The sequence below is a fragment of the Pleurodeles waltl genome, chromosome 3_1 (assembly GCF_031143425.1).
Source record: "Pleurodeles waltl isolate 20211129_DDA chromosome 3_1, aPleWal1.hap1.20221129, whole genome shotgun sequence".
Lineage (NCBI taxonomy): Eukaryota > Metazoa > Chordata > Amphibia > Caudata > Salamandridae > Pleurodeles > Pleurodeles waltl.
Window position 1 is genome coordinate 4,685,288 of NC_090440.1, and position 12,460 is coordinate 4,697,747.

At 46.7% G+C, this 12,460-nt stretch overlaps 1 protein-coding gene across 1 annotated transcript in view; it reads left to right on the top strand.

The window, feature by feature from the left end:
- MTCH2 (mitochondrial carrier 2) overlaps positions 1-12,460 on the top strand; it is a 96,552-nt gene that overhangs the window by 31,328 nt on the left and 52,764 nt on the right. The window contains exons 3-5 of the mRNA XM_069221605.1: positions 3,906-4,012; positions 8,792-8,818; positions 9,801-9,857. Coding sequence (XP_069077706.1) covers positions 3,906-4,012; positions 8,792-8,818; positions 9,801-9,857 — 191 coding nt within the window. The remainder of the gene's footprint in view (positions 1-3,905; positions 4,013-8,791; positions 8,819-9,800; positions 9,858-12,460) is intronic.

The following is a 12,460-nucleotide window of genomic DNA, read 5'->3' on the forward strand; positions in this document are numbered from 1 at the left end:
TACCAGACCTTTATCCTGCTAGCGTGCGCGTCATCCAGTGTTCAGCTGCTGTCTGCAGTGTCGGCTCTACCAGGCCTTTATCCTGCTAGTGACAGCGTTATCCAGCGTTTAGCTGCTGTCTGCAGTGTCAGCGCTACCAGGCCCTTATCCTGCTAGCGTCAGCGTCATTCAGTGTTCAGCTGCTGTCTGCGGTGTCAGCTTTATCAGGCCTTTATCCTGCTACAGTCAGCGTTATCCAGTGCTCAGCTGCTGTCTGCAGTGTCAGCTCTTCCAGGCCTTTATCCGGGTAGCGTCAGCGTTATCCAGTGATCAGCTGCTGTCTGCAGTGTCAGCTCTACCAGGCCTTTATCCGGGTAGCGTCAGCGTTATCCAGTGATCAGCTGCTGTCTGCAGTGTCAGCTCTACCACGCCTTTATCCTGCTAGTGTCAGCATCATCCAGTGTTGAGCTGCTGTCTGCAGTGTCAGCTCTATCAGGCCTTTATCCTGCTAGTGACGGCGTTTGTTCAGCTCATGTCTGCAGTGCCAGGTCTGTTAGGTCTTTATCATCCAGCGTCATCCAGTGTTCAGCTGCTGTCTCCAGTGTTCAGCTTTACAAGGCCTTTATCCTGCTAGCGTCAGCGTTATCCAACGTTCAGCTGCTGTCTCCAGTGTCGGCTCCATTAAGCCTTTATCCTGCTAGCGACAGCGTTATCCAGCGTTCAGCTGCTGTCTCCAGTGTCAGCTCCATTAGGCCTTTATCCTGCTAGCGTCAGCGTTATCCAACGTTCAGCTGCTGTCTCCAGTGTCCGCTCTACCAGGTCTTTGTCTTGAAGGACTCTGTCGCCGTGTATTTTTATCCCTAGATAAGTGGTCGAGTACTCTTGTCATCTGGGGGTCGGCGTGTATTCTCACTGTAGTGTCCCCGCACTCACAAAGTTCGGAGAACTTGCCCTGAACGATGTGGGGGCACCTTGGCTAGTGCCAGGGTGCCCACACACTAAGTAACTTGGCACCTAACCTTCACCAAGTGAGGGTTAGACATATAGGTGACTTATAAGTTACTTATGTGCAGTGTAAAATGGCTGTGAAATAACGTGGACGTTATTTCACTCAGGCTGCAGTGACAGGCCTGTGTAAGAATTGTCAGAGCTGCCTATGGGTGGCAAAAGAAATGCTGCAGCCCCTAGGGATCTCCTGGAACCCCAATACCCTGGGTACATAAGTACCATATACAAGGGAATTATATAGGTGTACCAGTGTGCCAATCAGAATTGGTAAAATTAGTCACTAGCCTGCAGTGACCATTTTAAAAGCAGAGAGAGCATAAACACTGAGGTTCTGGTTAGTAGAGCCTCAGTGACACAGTAAGGCACCACACAGGGCACACATTCAGGCCACAAACTATGAGCACTGGGGTCCTGGCTAGCAAGATCCCAGTGACACATATCAAACACACTGACAACATAGGGTTTTCACTATGAACACTGGGCCCTGGCTAGCAGGATCCCAGTGAGACAGTAAAAACACCCTGACATATACTCACAAACAGGCCAAAAGTGGGGGGTAACAAGGCTAGAAAGAGGCTACCTTCCTACATATAGTAATGCGATCTAATTCATTATCCCCAACCCCGAGAAGTGCTGTGAGCATTACAGCAGACAGGCCGGGATCTGTTTGGAGCAGAATGGGAAATATGGTCTGGATGTCATGCGATGCTCACCAACCAGGGATAAAACCTGCTTGGTTCCACATGTAGGACAAGGAGCCTTGTAGGTATGTCCTTAGGTCGTGTCTTTGTATCAGTGTAGAGAAGTAAGAGTAATCTGTACAGCAAATATGTAATTGTTTGTCGGGCTTCAGTAGAATGGTTATTATCTTTGTGCACGGAAATAGAGGAATATGCCCATCTTGCAACCTCTTCTGACATACGAGATGGGGAGTTATACCATCATTGTATTCCTTCTGGATTTCTGGTGTGTGCCTAGGCTGGGTACTCAGTCTAAAGTTCATTTTATTCTGCTATTGTTTGTCATACCACTGCTCTGAAAAGTGCGTCCGGCAGAGCCTATGACAGACGTCCACAGCCCTTGTGTCTTTTCAGGGTTTCTGGTAGATTGTCAGTTACTGGGGAGTGGATGGGTTGGATCTGAACCTTGGACACCCAAGTAAACACCCTCCTTGCAGCCAACTATTAGTCTATGCAGATTCTGCATCATGCACCGAAGAGTAGGTGTTCTCTCCTTCCAGAATTTCTTTGGTGCTAGATATCTGTCAGATGATGATGTGCAGGGTGCAGTTGACTGCTGTCTGGACATGGTGGTGGATTTATTTGAGGTATCGTCTCGGTTTTGCTTTCACTAATGACCGAGCTGACAAAAATCTCTAGAATGCACTTCTCAGTTCAACGAAGACATTTATTATTATTTCACCACGAGGTTCCTAAAAGGAGATTAGTTGGTCGAAAGCACACGTTTAAAAATAGTCACAGCAATGAAAGGAAAATATACCCAAAATGATTCTCAACTGCAATGTACACAGCAAATATGTGTGATTGCTCTTTGCTTTGCAATTATGTTATAATCTAAAGTAAAAATTCATCACTGTAGGGCCTGCCAAGCTCTTCATCTTTCTCATGCCAGCAAGAAGATGACCCCGTTCAACTGCGAGAAAGAGATCTCCACCCTCAAGAGACAGATATGTCAGGCATTCGATGTCTAATCCTGACCGAGGTCTTGGAAATTCCACTGCTACTGAGCAGGGCCACCTTTTTATATCTTAAAGAACCGAAACGGCTTTCTGGAGAAAACCCCTTTTATGATAGAGAAATATTCAAACATGCTGGCTACTGTAGGTCAGAGTTGAAAGGAAAGCGTTGAGAACTGGCCAACACCTCAAGGCATTTCTCCCAAGGCCGAACCATTCTCTGCACTGAAAAAACATGAGTCTGGTACATTCTTATCGTGCTGACTGACTGTTCAATGATAATGTCCTAGCTCTTCGGTGAGAGAATACGAAAAACAAGCACAGTTTACCATGTCGGAAAACACAGCTCAACTGCACTGTCTAACGCTCTGATAAAGTCAATAGGCAGCTAAACTGAATAAAAAAAGTAATCTATAACTGGTGAACACTGAACATCTAATCCTGATGCAAAGTGGTGCAACACAGTCAGTGGCAAAAAATACACATTTCCCTACATCCTCCTGTTGAATTAAAGACACCACTCCTTATTGAGTGTGCCTCCGTATCTGGAAGCATTGACATTGCCTCAAAGAATGTGGGGTTACCAGTATTCAGCTCATGGACATTAAACAGGACTATCCAAGTATTTCCAGGAGAGCCTGCACTATTGGGTCTTTGTTAGCTACAGTTTTGGCTTGCCTAACTTGTAGAGCAGTATGGATTTAAAGGGCATCCTCCCTGAGATGTGTTAAACGATGAAGTACCTCTGTGGCCCCGAGCTTTGGGCACCATTATGTTAGGTCACAGGGGTAGGTGACTCTCCCGTTGCAATGCAGTTGCTGACTGGAGTCGATCTAAGAAGGCCAGTTCAGTCTTCAGTTGTGGGAGCGACTCTTCACCTCAAGCTGTTAGCAACAACACAACATGGTGCTTTTCTCCATTCATTCATTTTTACTATTCCGCTTCTTCTGAACGAAGACATTTTTAATTGTCATCTGGCTTTTAAATTAATCAGAAGATTGGCTTCAGATAGGCTCAAGCTTTTTATCCTCAAAATAATTATTTCTCTTAATTAAAATGTGATGCAGATCCAGTGATGTCAAAGTGTTTAGGAATATAACAAAGGCTCTCATGGAGCACTAGGATGAAAGGTGAGTAACCTTTCCTTCTCTCTGATTTTGTTGACGCTGATACCCCTGCTTGGAATGTGTACACTCAGCACAGCTATCTTTTCAACTTTTAGCTAAGCACATTGTGAAGATCGATGGCAAGGCTGGACTCTTCAGTGGATTACTCCCCAGACTGTGTGCGGGAACCATTGGAACTGTAGTGCACAGCAAAGTGTTGCAGGTAAGTGCGGCCGCCGTCCTTCTGTGTCTTTTCATTCCACCTGGAATATTCGATGATCGCCAGAAGTTGTATGGCCTGGTTTCTTATTCTGACTGAGTGGCCTTCCTGGTACAGGAAGCAAATAGATCACCTTTCCCCAGCACAACTATGACTGGAAGAGGACCTGACAAACACATGGTCTCCACCCATACCACTGGCTTTCTTTCAGAAAAACTCTTCTTCCAGGTGGTTTGTACGGAAGTACCCTCTTTATGGCCTGGTCACCCCAACTTTTGTGTCTGCTGTTATTGTGTTTAGACTGTTTTTACTGGGATCCTGCTAACCAGGACCCCAGTGATTGTGCTCTTTCCCTCCAAATTTGGTTACCGTGGACCTTTCTGCACTCCACAATCAGCATACTGGTGCCCCCTGATAAGTCTCCAGTATATGGTACCTAGGTATCAAGGGCATTGGGGCACCAGGGGTTCCCCATGGCTGCAGCATGTATTATGCCACCCATGGGAGTCCATGTATAATGTGTCTGCAGGCCTGGCATTGCAGCCTGCGTGAAAAGGTGCGTGCACCCTTTCACTAAAGGTCAATACACCAGGTCACTGTAAGTCACCCCTATGGTAGGCCCTTCTAGCCCAAAGGGCACAGTGCAAGTACTGTGGGGGCTCCATAGAGGATCCCTCCCCCCTCACCCCCCCCAGTATTACTTCTACCAGTCTTCTAGGGTTTTCTGGGCAGCCAGCGCTACTGCCATCTCTCAGACAGGCTTTTGCTCTTCTGCTGCTTGACCAGCTCAAGCAGGGGAAGGCAGAGCAAAGCATTTCCTGTGGGAGAAGGAGGTAACACCCTCTCCCTTGGAAATAGGTGTTACAGGGCTTGGGAGGGGTAGCCTTCCCCCCCCCCCCCCCCCCCCCCCCCCAAGCTACCAGCTTGCTTTTAAGGGTACATTTGGTGCCCTCTTGCATAAACCGGTTTGCACAAGTCCAGGGCCCCCATGTAGGAATGTACCTTCTTTTTGGCATGGTTACCCACACTTTTTGCCTGCTGTAAGTGTGTTTTGGACTGTTCCTTGGATTCTGCTATCCAGGACCCCAGTGACTGTGCTCTCCCTCTAAATTTGGTTGTTCCGGACATTGTACACCCCAGAATTAGCATACTGGTGCCCCCCAAGTAAGTCCCTGGTATATGGTACTTGGGTACCCATGGCTTTGGGGCACCAGGGGATCCCCATGGGCTGCAGCATGTATTATGCCACTATGGGAGCCCATACAAAATGTCTGCAGGCTTGCCTTTTCAGCCTGTGTGAAAAGGTGCATGCACCCTTTCACTACATGTCACTGCAAGTCGTTCCTATGGTAGGCACTCCTAGCCCAGAGGGCAGGGTGTAGGTTCCTGTGTGTGAGGGCATGCCTGCCTGAGCACAGGTGCCCCTACGAACTCCAGATTCAACTCCCTGGACTTCATAAGTGCAGGGAAGCCATTTTAACCTTGTACTGGACACAGATCACTTACCACCTGTGTCTAGCTGCATAATGGTAACTTCGAACCTGGGCATCTTTGTTATCAAATATGTCGGAATCGTACCCCAATACTGTTACTATTATTGGCTGTATGATTCCATGCACTCTGGGGGCTCCATAGAGGACCCTCAGGTTTGCGCCTACCAGTTTGCATGGTTTTCCCATGCAGCCCACGCTGCTGCCATCCTACAGACAGTTTTCTGCCCTCCTGCTGCTTGACCAGCTCAAGCCTAGTAAGGTAGAACAAAGGACTTCCTTAGGAAGTGGGAGGCAACAATCTCTCCTTTTTGAAATAGGGGTTACATGGCTTGGGAGGGGTTGCCTCCCAAAGCTACTGGTACACTTTGAAGGGCCAGTTTGGTGCCCTTCTTGCATAAACCAGTTTGCACAAGTCCAGGGACCTCTGGTCCTTGCTCTGGTGTGAAACTGGACAATGGAAAGTGGAGTAGCAATGCTGGAGGTCCTCTAAGGAGCCCCCAGAGTGCATGGAATCATACTTCCAATACTGGCAACAGTATTGGGGTATGATTCTGACATGTTTGATATCAAACATGCCCAGGTTCGGAGTTACAATTCTGTAACAGACATAGGTAGTGACCCATGTCCAGTACACGTGTAAAATACTGCCCCCACACTCAACGTCCAGGAAAATGGAACTGCAGATTGTGGGGGCACCTCTGCTAGTGCAGGTGTGCCCCCACACACAAGTACCTGCACCCTGCCTTCTGGGCGGAGAGGGCCTACCATGGGGGTGACCCACAGTGACCTGGTGCAGTGATCTGTAGTGAGAACAGGTGCACGCACCTGTTTACCGCAGACTGAAATGGCAGGCCTGCAGGACCCTTCACTTGGAGAATGACTGCTGCAGCCCATAGGGATCCCCTGGTACCCTCAATGCCCTTGGTACCTAGGTGCCATATACTAGGGACTTACGTGGGGGGACCAGTATGCCAAATGTGGGGTGAAAATGGTAAAAGTTACCAAGTTAAACGTGAAAGAGCATAATCACTGGGATCCTGGTTAGCAGGATTGCAGTGAACACAAACACACTGACATCAGGCAGAAAATGGGAGTAACCGTGCCAAGAAAGAGGGCACTTTCCTACAAACACTGAGTAAATATCACTCAGAGGATGACGTATGGTAGTCAGTATTTTTGGTAGAGACAAACCTCCAAGGAACTGGTGTTACACCTACTTTGGACAAGGTGGAAGCCAAATTTATTGAAAAATAAGGCACAGCGCCACATGGGCTAAATGACTTAAACAAGATGTGGTCCCTGATATGATGCTGAATATACACACTCTGGTAGCATTCATTTGTTCCTTTTATACGATTTGTATTTTATTTTTTCTATAATTGTTGTATGGTTAGGGATAGTTTTTAAGATAGTTAAAGGCAACGGTTACATTGTTCTTTGATGTGTGATTACATAATAATGCACATATAGTGGTGAGGTTAACACTCGTCTTGTAAATACAAACCACTACCAAGTGTCCTCGGTCTAGTCCCCCGGTGGGTAACAGGAGACTACAGTTTGAAATTTACATGACTTCTCTGAATCACAAGCAGCCGCCTGGATACCGGGGAATGCATGATGTTTTTTGTGAAAGAATGTTGACTTATAGAAAGGGGGGCCCGTTAAGGTGCGTCTCAATTTAAAATAAAACTTCTATACAGGTATGTGTGTCCCATTTAAATATGGCTGCCAGGTTAACTGTGCTTTTACAACCAATGGGGAGGTTTAGCACGTGAGAGCCGCAGTACAGCTTTTTAGCAGGTGGCTTCTTCGGGAACCACATGACTTTGTATACGACCTTCCGTCTTGGGGGAAATTTGGAGGCAGAGAAGGCCATACTTTTATGTTAAGTCGGTGAGAGGTGGAGATGATTTCACGTTTTGGATAACTTCTACTTTGCCTCACATTATTAGGTCCACCTGAGTTTTCACAGTGTAGGTGGCCTCCTTTTGTCCAACACGATGTGGTAACGCACCCTCCGTTTTCACCTGAGGGTAATGGTTCTCGTGAGGTGATTTGTCGTGTCCTGTGCATAATTGCAAGGCTGGTTTTAGTGTCCAACTATGTCAAGGTCAGTTTGAGCCAGTCTCTTCAGCAGTCATGGGTTATGGTTTTCTCCAGTCAAGTGTCCCACCTTGGGGTTGTGGTGACTTCCATTTAGTCCACTTAGGATGGTGCACTTCCATTAATTGGGTTTCAGGGACAGTGTTAACCTAACCATACACTTCATTTTTCAGGACTATATATGGTTTTTATGTATGTGGTGCTTTTAATTTCTAAAATCACAGAAGCATGGTGGATTATTTCTTTCTTTTATTAGATAGATGTTCACCACAAAGTGAATAATTGGTTTATTGGTGAACAGGTTGCTATGTGACCCTGGCAGTATTGTTGCAAATATAGTTGTAACAATGGGTACATACATTTGTGATTTTATATTTATGTATTGCTTTTCTTCCGATGTCCCGATGAGGCCCTTAGAGGTTAAGGGCCGAAACGCTTCGACCAACAGTCTAAGAAGTATTATGAATTTATGAAATAAGACTATACCGCATTTAGCCATCACAGATACATTATCAATCAGTGTCTGTATTCATCATTACTACCTAATATTGGACTGCTTTTGGCAAAGTTGATTGGTAGCCCTTAGTTTGGAACAGTGAAGGAAGATTTAAGTGCTGCATCTGTTGCACTTAGTGCCTTGCTCTGGCAAAATTGATATGTATAATTGGACATGCTTTGATGTTTTGTATCTATATGTTTTATTGTCATGTACTGTGCCAAGGTCCGATGGTGAAAAATGGTAGGTCGTATACTACATGTTTTTCAGGATGAGGAGCAGGGCAAGGTGTGGCAAAAATAAATCTGTATTTAAAAAAGTATTGGTGTTATAAATAATAGAGATTTTTCCAGTGATCAAGGTTTTCACTGTTCCATCATATATTAGCATTTATTCCTACTGTATACGGATGTTGTATTATTGATAGTAGGACCAGCGGCCGCACGATGCGCCCGCTGCGAGTAGAACCAGCGGCTGCACAAGTTGCCCCCTGCGAGTAGGATGCATGATTCTTTTTCACCATTTAAATAATTTCCAAATTCAAAAATATGTATTTTAGTTGTTTCTTCTGGTCTTTGTCACGTGTTATACTGTTATGAATCTAGAATACCCATGATGGAGAACTGGGATTACAAGTAATTTTCCTTCTGCTTGAAACAAATGCTGATATATTTATTTCTCTTTTAATAGCAGGTCCAGGCGTCTGAGCACTGTGAGGTATGTTGATTGCTTGCTGTGAAGGGCCAGGGATTGGGGAATAGTGTGCTGGGCATGGTTCACTGGCCGGGCCGTGGAATGGTGCACAGGACCAGGAAGCGGTGGTTGGGGCATGGTCCGCGGGCCCAGGGAATGGTAAGGGACTGTGCCCTGGGAACTGGAGCTTGGGAATAGTGGCTGGGGCTTTGGTGCTTGGAGCCAGGGAAGGGTTCCCAAGGCAGGGACTGAGGAATTGTGGCCAGGGCTTGGGAAATGGTGTGCGGTGCCGGGCATGGTGAATGGGGCCAGGGAATTGTGGGGAGTGGTACCTGGGACATGGGAAGTAGTATGGAGGAGCGGGACTTGTGGTGTGCGGAGCCTGGACAGTGGTGTGTTGAGCCGGGCTTGGAGTCGTGCATAGGGCTGTGAGTGGGGCTTGGGGGAGGGGTGCGCGGGGCCTGGGCTTGGGGGAGGGGTGCGCGGGGCCTGGGCTTGGGGGAGGGGTGCGCGGGGCCTGGGCTTGGGGGAGGGGTGCGCGGGGCCAGGGCTTGGGGGAGGGGTGCGCGGGGCCAGGGCTTGGGGGAGGGGTGCGCGGGGCCAGGGCTTGGGGGAGGGGTGCGCGGGGCCATGGCTTGGGGGAGGGGTGCGCGGGGCCATGGCTTGGGGGAGGGTTGCCCAGGTACTGGGAGAGGGGTCCGTGGCTGCGGAAAGCAGGCCCATGCCAGAATAGGGCAATGGTGGGCTTTTCTGATGCAGGGCAACGGTGCGCTTGGTCAGGGGGCAGGGGTCATGCGCTGGCAGTGTGCCTTCATTGCAGATCGCTGCAGTCGCTCCCCAAGCCCTGTGCGATAGACTTGGCAGGGAGCCGTGCTTTGGCTTAGCTGATGAACATCCAGGTTAGGAAAGGAAGTGCATGCTCAGAGTCTTGAGCTGCATAATGGTTAACCATGTTGATTGTTTATGATACTAAGATTTAACTGATTGGACTTATAATTTCTTTTAGGATACAGTGAATGGACATAAAGAAATCGCCTCGTCTTTGGATCAAGTTGTCAGAGAGGTAATACTGAGCTACAAGCCTTACTGGCATGTTTGAGCATGAGCTGCAGATGTGTGATGAAGCTATTGTGCTTCCTAGCATGCCGTCCTTCTCTCCTACTCAAGCAGAACTCTCGGCCTTCACGCCCTCCCTTACGTCTTCACCACCTGTTCAAACGTTCCTAAATGATCTTAGCTGAATAGTTTCATCCTCGTCTTACATAAGACCTTGACAGCGTCATCCCAACAAAGACAACCACAGTCTCGGCTGAAGTTCCTCAAATCAATCAATCAAGAAAGCTCTGGGATATGGTACTTGATAGAAATACAAGTGCCAGGGACTTGCAGACACTTTACAAAGTTGCAGTTAGAAATATGAGGCAGAGCCATTTATCTCAGAATTCCTGAACCCAGAATGCTTCCCTCCAAAACTATTTACACAAAGCTATTTGCCTCCCTTGTGGAAGCTTTATTTGCAAATCCAAGGATCCAGCAAGATACTTTGAAGGATTTAACCAGAGGATAGTCCGCCCAACCCAATCACTTCATCTCTCTACACCATCTACTGTCCTTTAACCCTCCAAGGATGACTTCACAAACTTACAAATGATAGTGGTATATTAGGATCCCCATTGAATCTTCAACAGTAATCTGAGTTTGGAACAAAACCCCCCAAAGCCGCTGTACCAGCCTGAATCATCAGGAAGTCTTCTTGAAGTCTGGAAGATCTCAACATTGCATGCATCAAGCCGATTTGTGTAGATAAATGTTTATTACAGAGTGGTGGTGGCCACTTTGTGGTTATAGTTTGGATGTCCGGAGATGGTAATCCCTGTGGTTTGCTAATAACTTTGCCACCGTTTGACAGATCTTCGTGAAACTTTGCAGACCTATTCCTTTCTCTACACCGGGGAATGATTGCAATGTTTTGTCTCAGTTCTTTAAGGGGTTCCCAAAACACGTTTTTCCACTAATGAATTCTTGGTCGACTTTTTAGACCAATGTAGCGCCAAAATGACCGGTCAGATTTTGATGAAAAATGTAAGAAATATTGATTGTGGTAGAAACGATCCTTTGTGGTACTAGATGTCATTTGCTTAAGTAGTTTCAAAGGTATAAGGCTTTAAAACTTAGTAATATATTGGGCCACGGTATACAGCAGTAATTTGTGGCATACCACTGTGAGGAAATGGGGTGTGTTACACAGTGTGGCTTTGGAGCCTTATTGTGTATTACACTTCCCAGTCCCTATTAGGACCCTTGGGTTTTGTTTGTTAAACCCTCCGCTAGACCTTGGGTAGCTGTGGTGCTGAGCAACAAGGCTTACACAAAAGAACAAGTGTAAATCATTTAAACAGCACCAACACAATTGAATAAATTGACACAAGAAATCCGACACCAATTCATAAAAATAGAGTTTTATAGCAATCTAGACACCAAACGAAAATGATCCACAATTGGGTGTCAGAATTTAAAAGTAACAATAAATCAAAGCATTTCACTCAACCGTGAACCAACATTGGCAAATTCAAGGAATTTGACACTTGGGGAAAATGTCAGCGCAGTTGGGTAGAGTTACTTGGGGGCAACCAGCTGCGGCAAGGAGCTAGTCAGGGGGACAAGAAGATCCTCAAAAACAGTTAATTCCACGGAAGATGCAGTGTAGGTACGTTTTCTGCTTTGCAATGGATTCCTACGGAGTGGTCCTGATGGAAGGGTGAAGGATGCTGAAGGTGCTCAGGGTTTGCAGTGGATTCCTGTGGAGTGGTCCTGATGCAAGGGTGAAGGATGCTGAAGATGCTCAAGGTTTGCAATGGAATCCTGTGGAGTGGTCCTGATGCAAGGGTGAAGGATGCTGAAGGTGCTCAAGGTTTGCAATGGATTCCTATGAAGTGGTCCTGAAGCAAGGGTGAAAGATGCTGAAGATAGTCTAAGGATGCTGTGAACGCAATGTGATGAGAGGTCATCCTGCTGTGGTTCCTCGGCCCACAAAGACAGTGAGGGGGTCCTGAATGCAATGTTGATGTCCCACAAAGTCCTAAGAGCAGGTCAGTGCTTTCCCAAGATCTGCAGAGCATCTGGTGTCCTTATAGTGTTTGGCAGTGACAGCACAGTTGCCTGCTTTGTCACATTGTGCTAACAGTAATTTTTAGAAACTGTCTGTCTTGGTGCACCTGGTAAAGCGGGGCTCCCACTTAAGATTTGACATTATTTTTGCTCCTTGAAGTGGTTGATGTGTACCCTGTAAATGGGACATCTTAAAAGATTTATGCAAAGGTGTTTTCCTGCTTTTGAAAAGTCTGATCAGTGTGTCGAGCTGTGAACAAGACTTTTCTTTTTTTTTCCCTTTCAAAGAATACCTTGACAGTCAAACTTGCATTCGTTTTGATTTGTTCTTGGTGTTTCTTGCTGTTTGAGGAGTTTACTCTGAAGCTTTTCCTGCTCCATGTGTTTGACCTTTGTATTGGGTTTCTGGTTTCCATTTGCTTCGTGAAAGAGCTGCTGTAGTTGATTGCTGTTATGTTGTTCTCCTGTGCAGAGTGGTGTCTGTTTGACGTAGGTAATATTCTAAGGTAGTCTGTCTCAGCCACAGTTCTTGATCTTTCCAGAAGTCCGTGGGGGCGT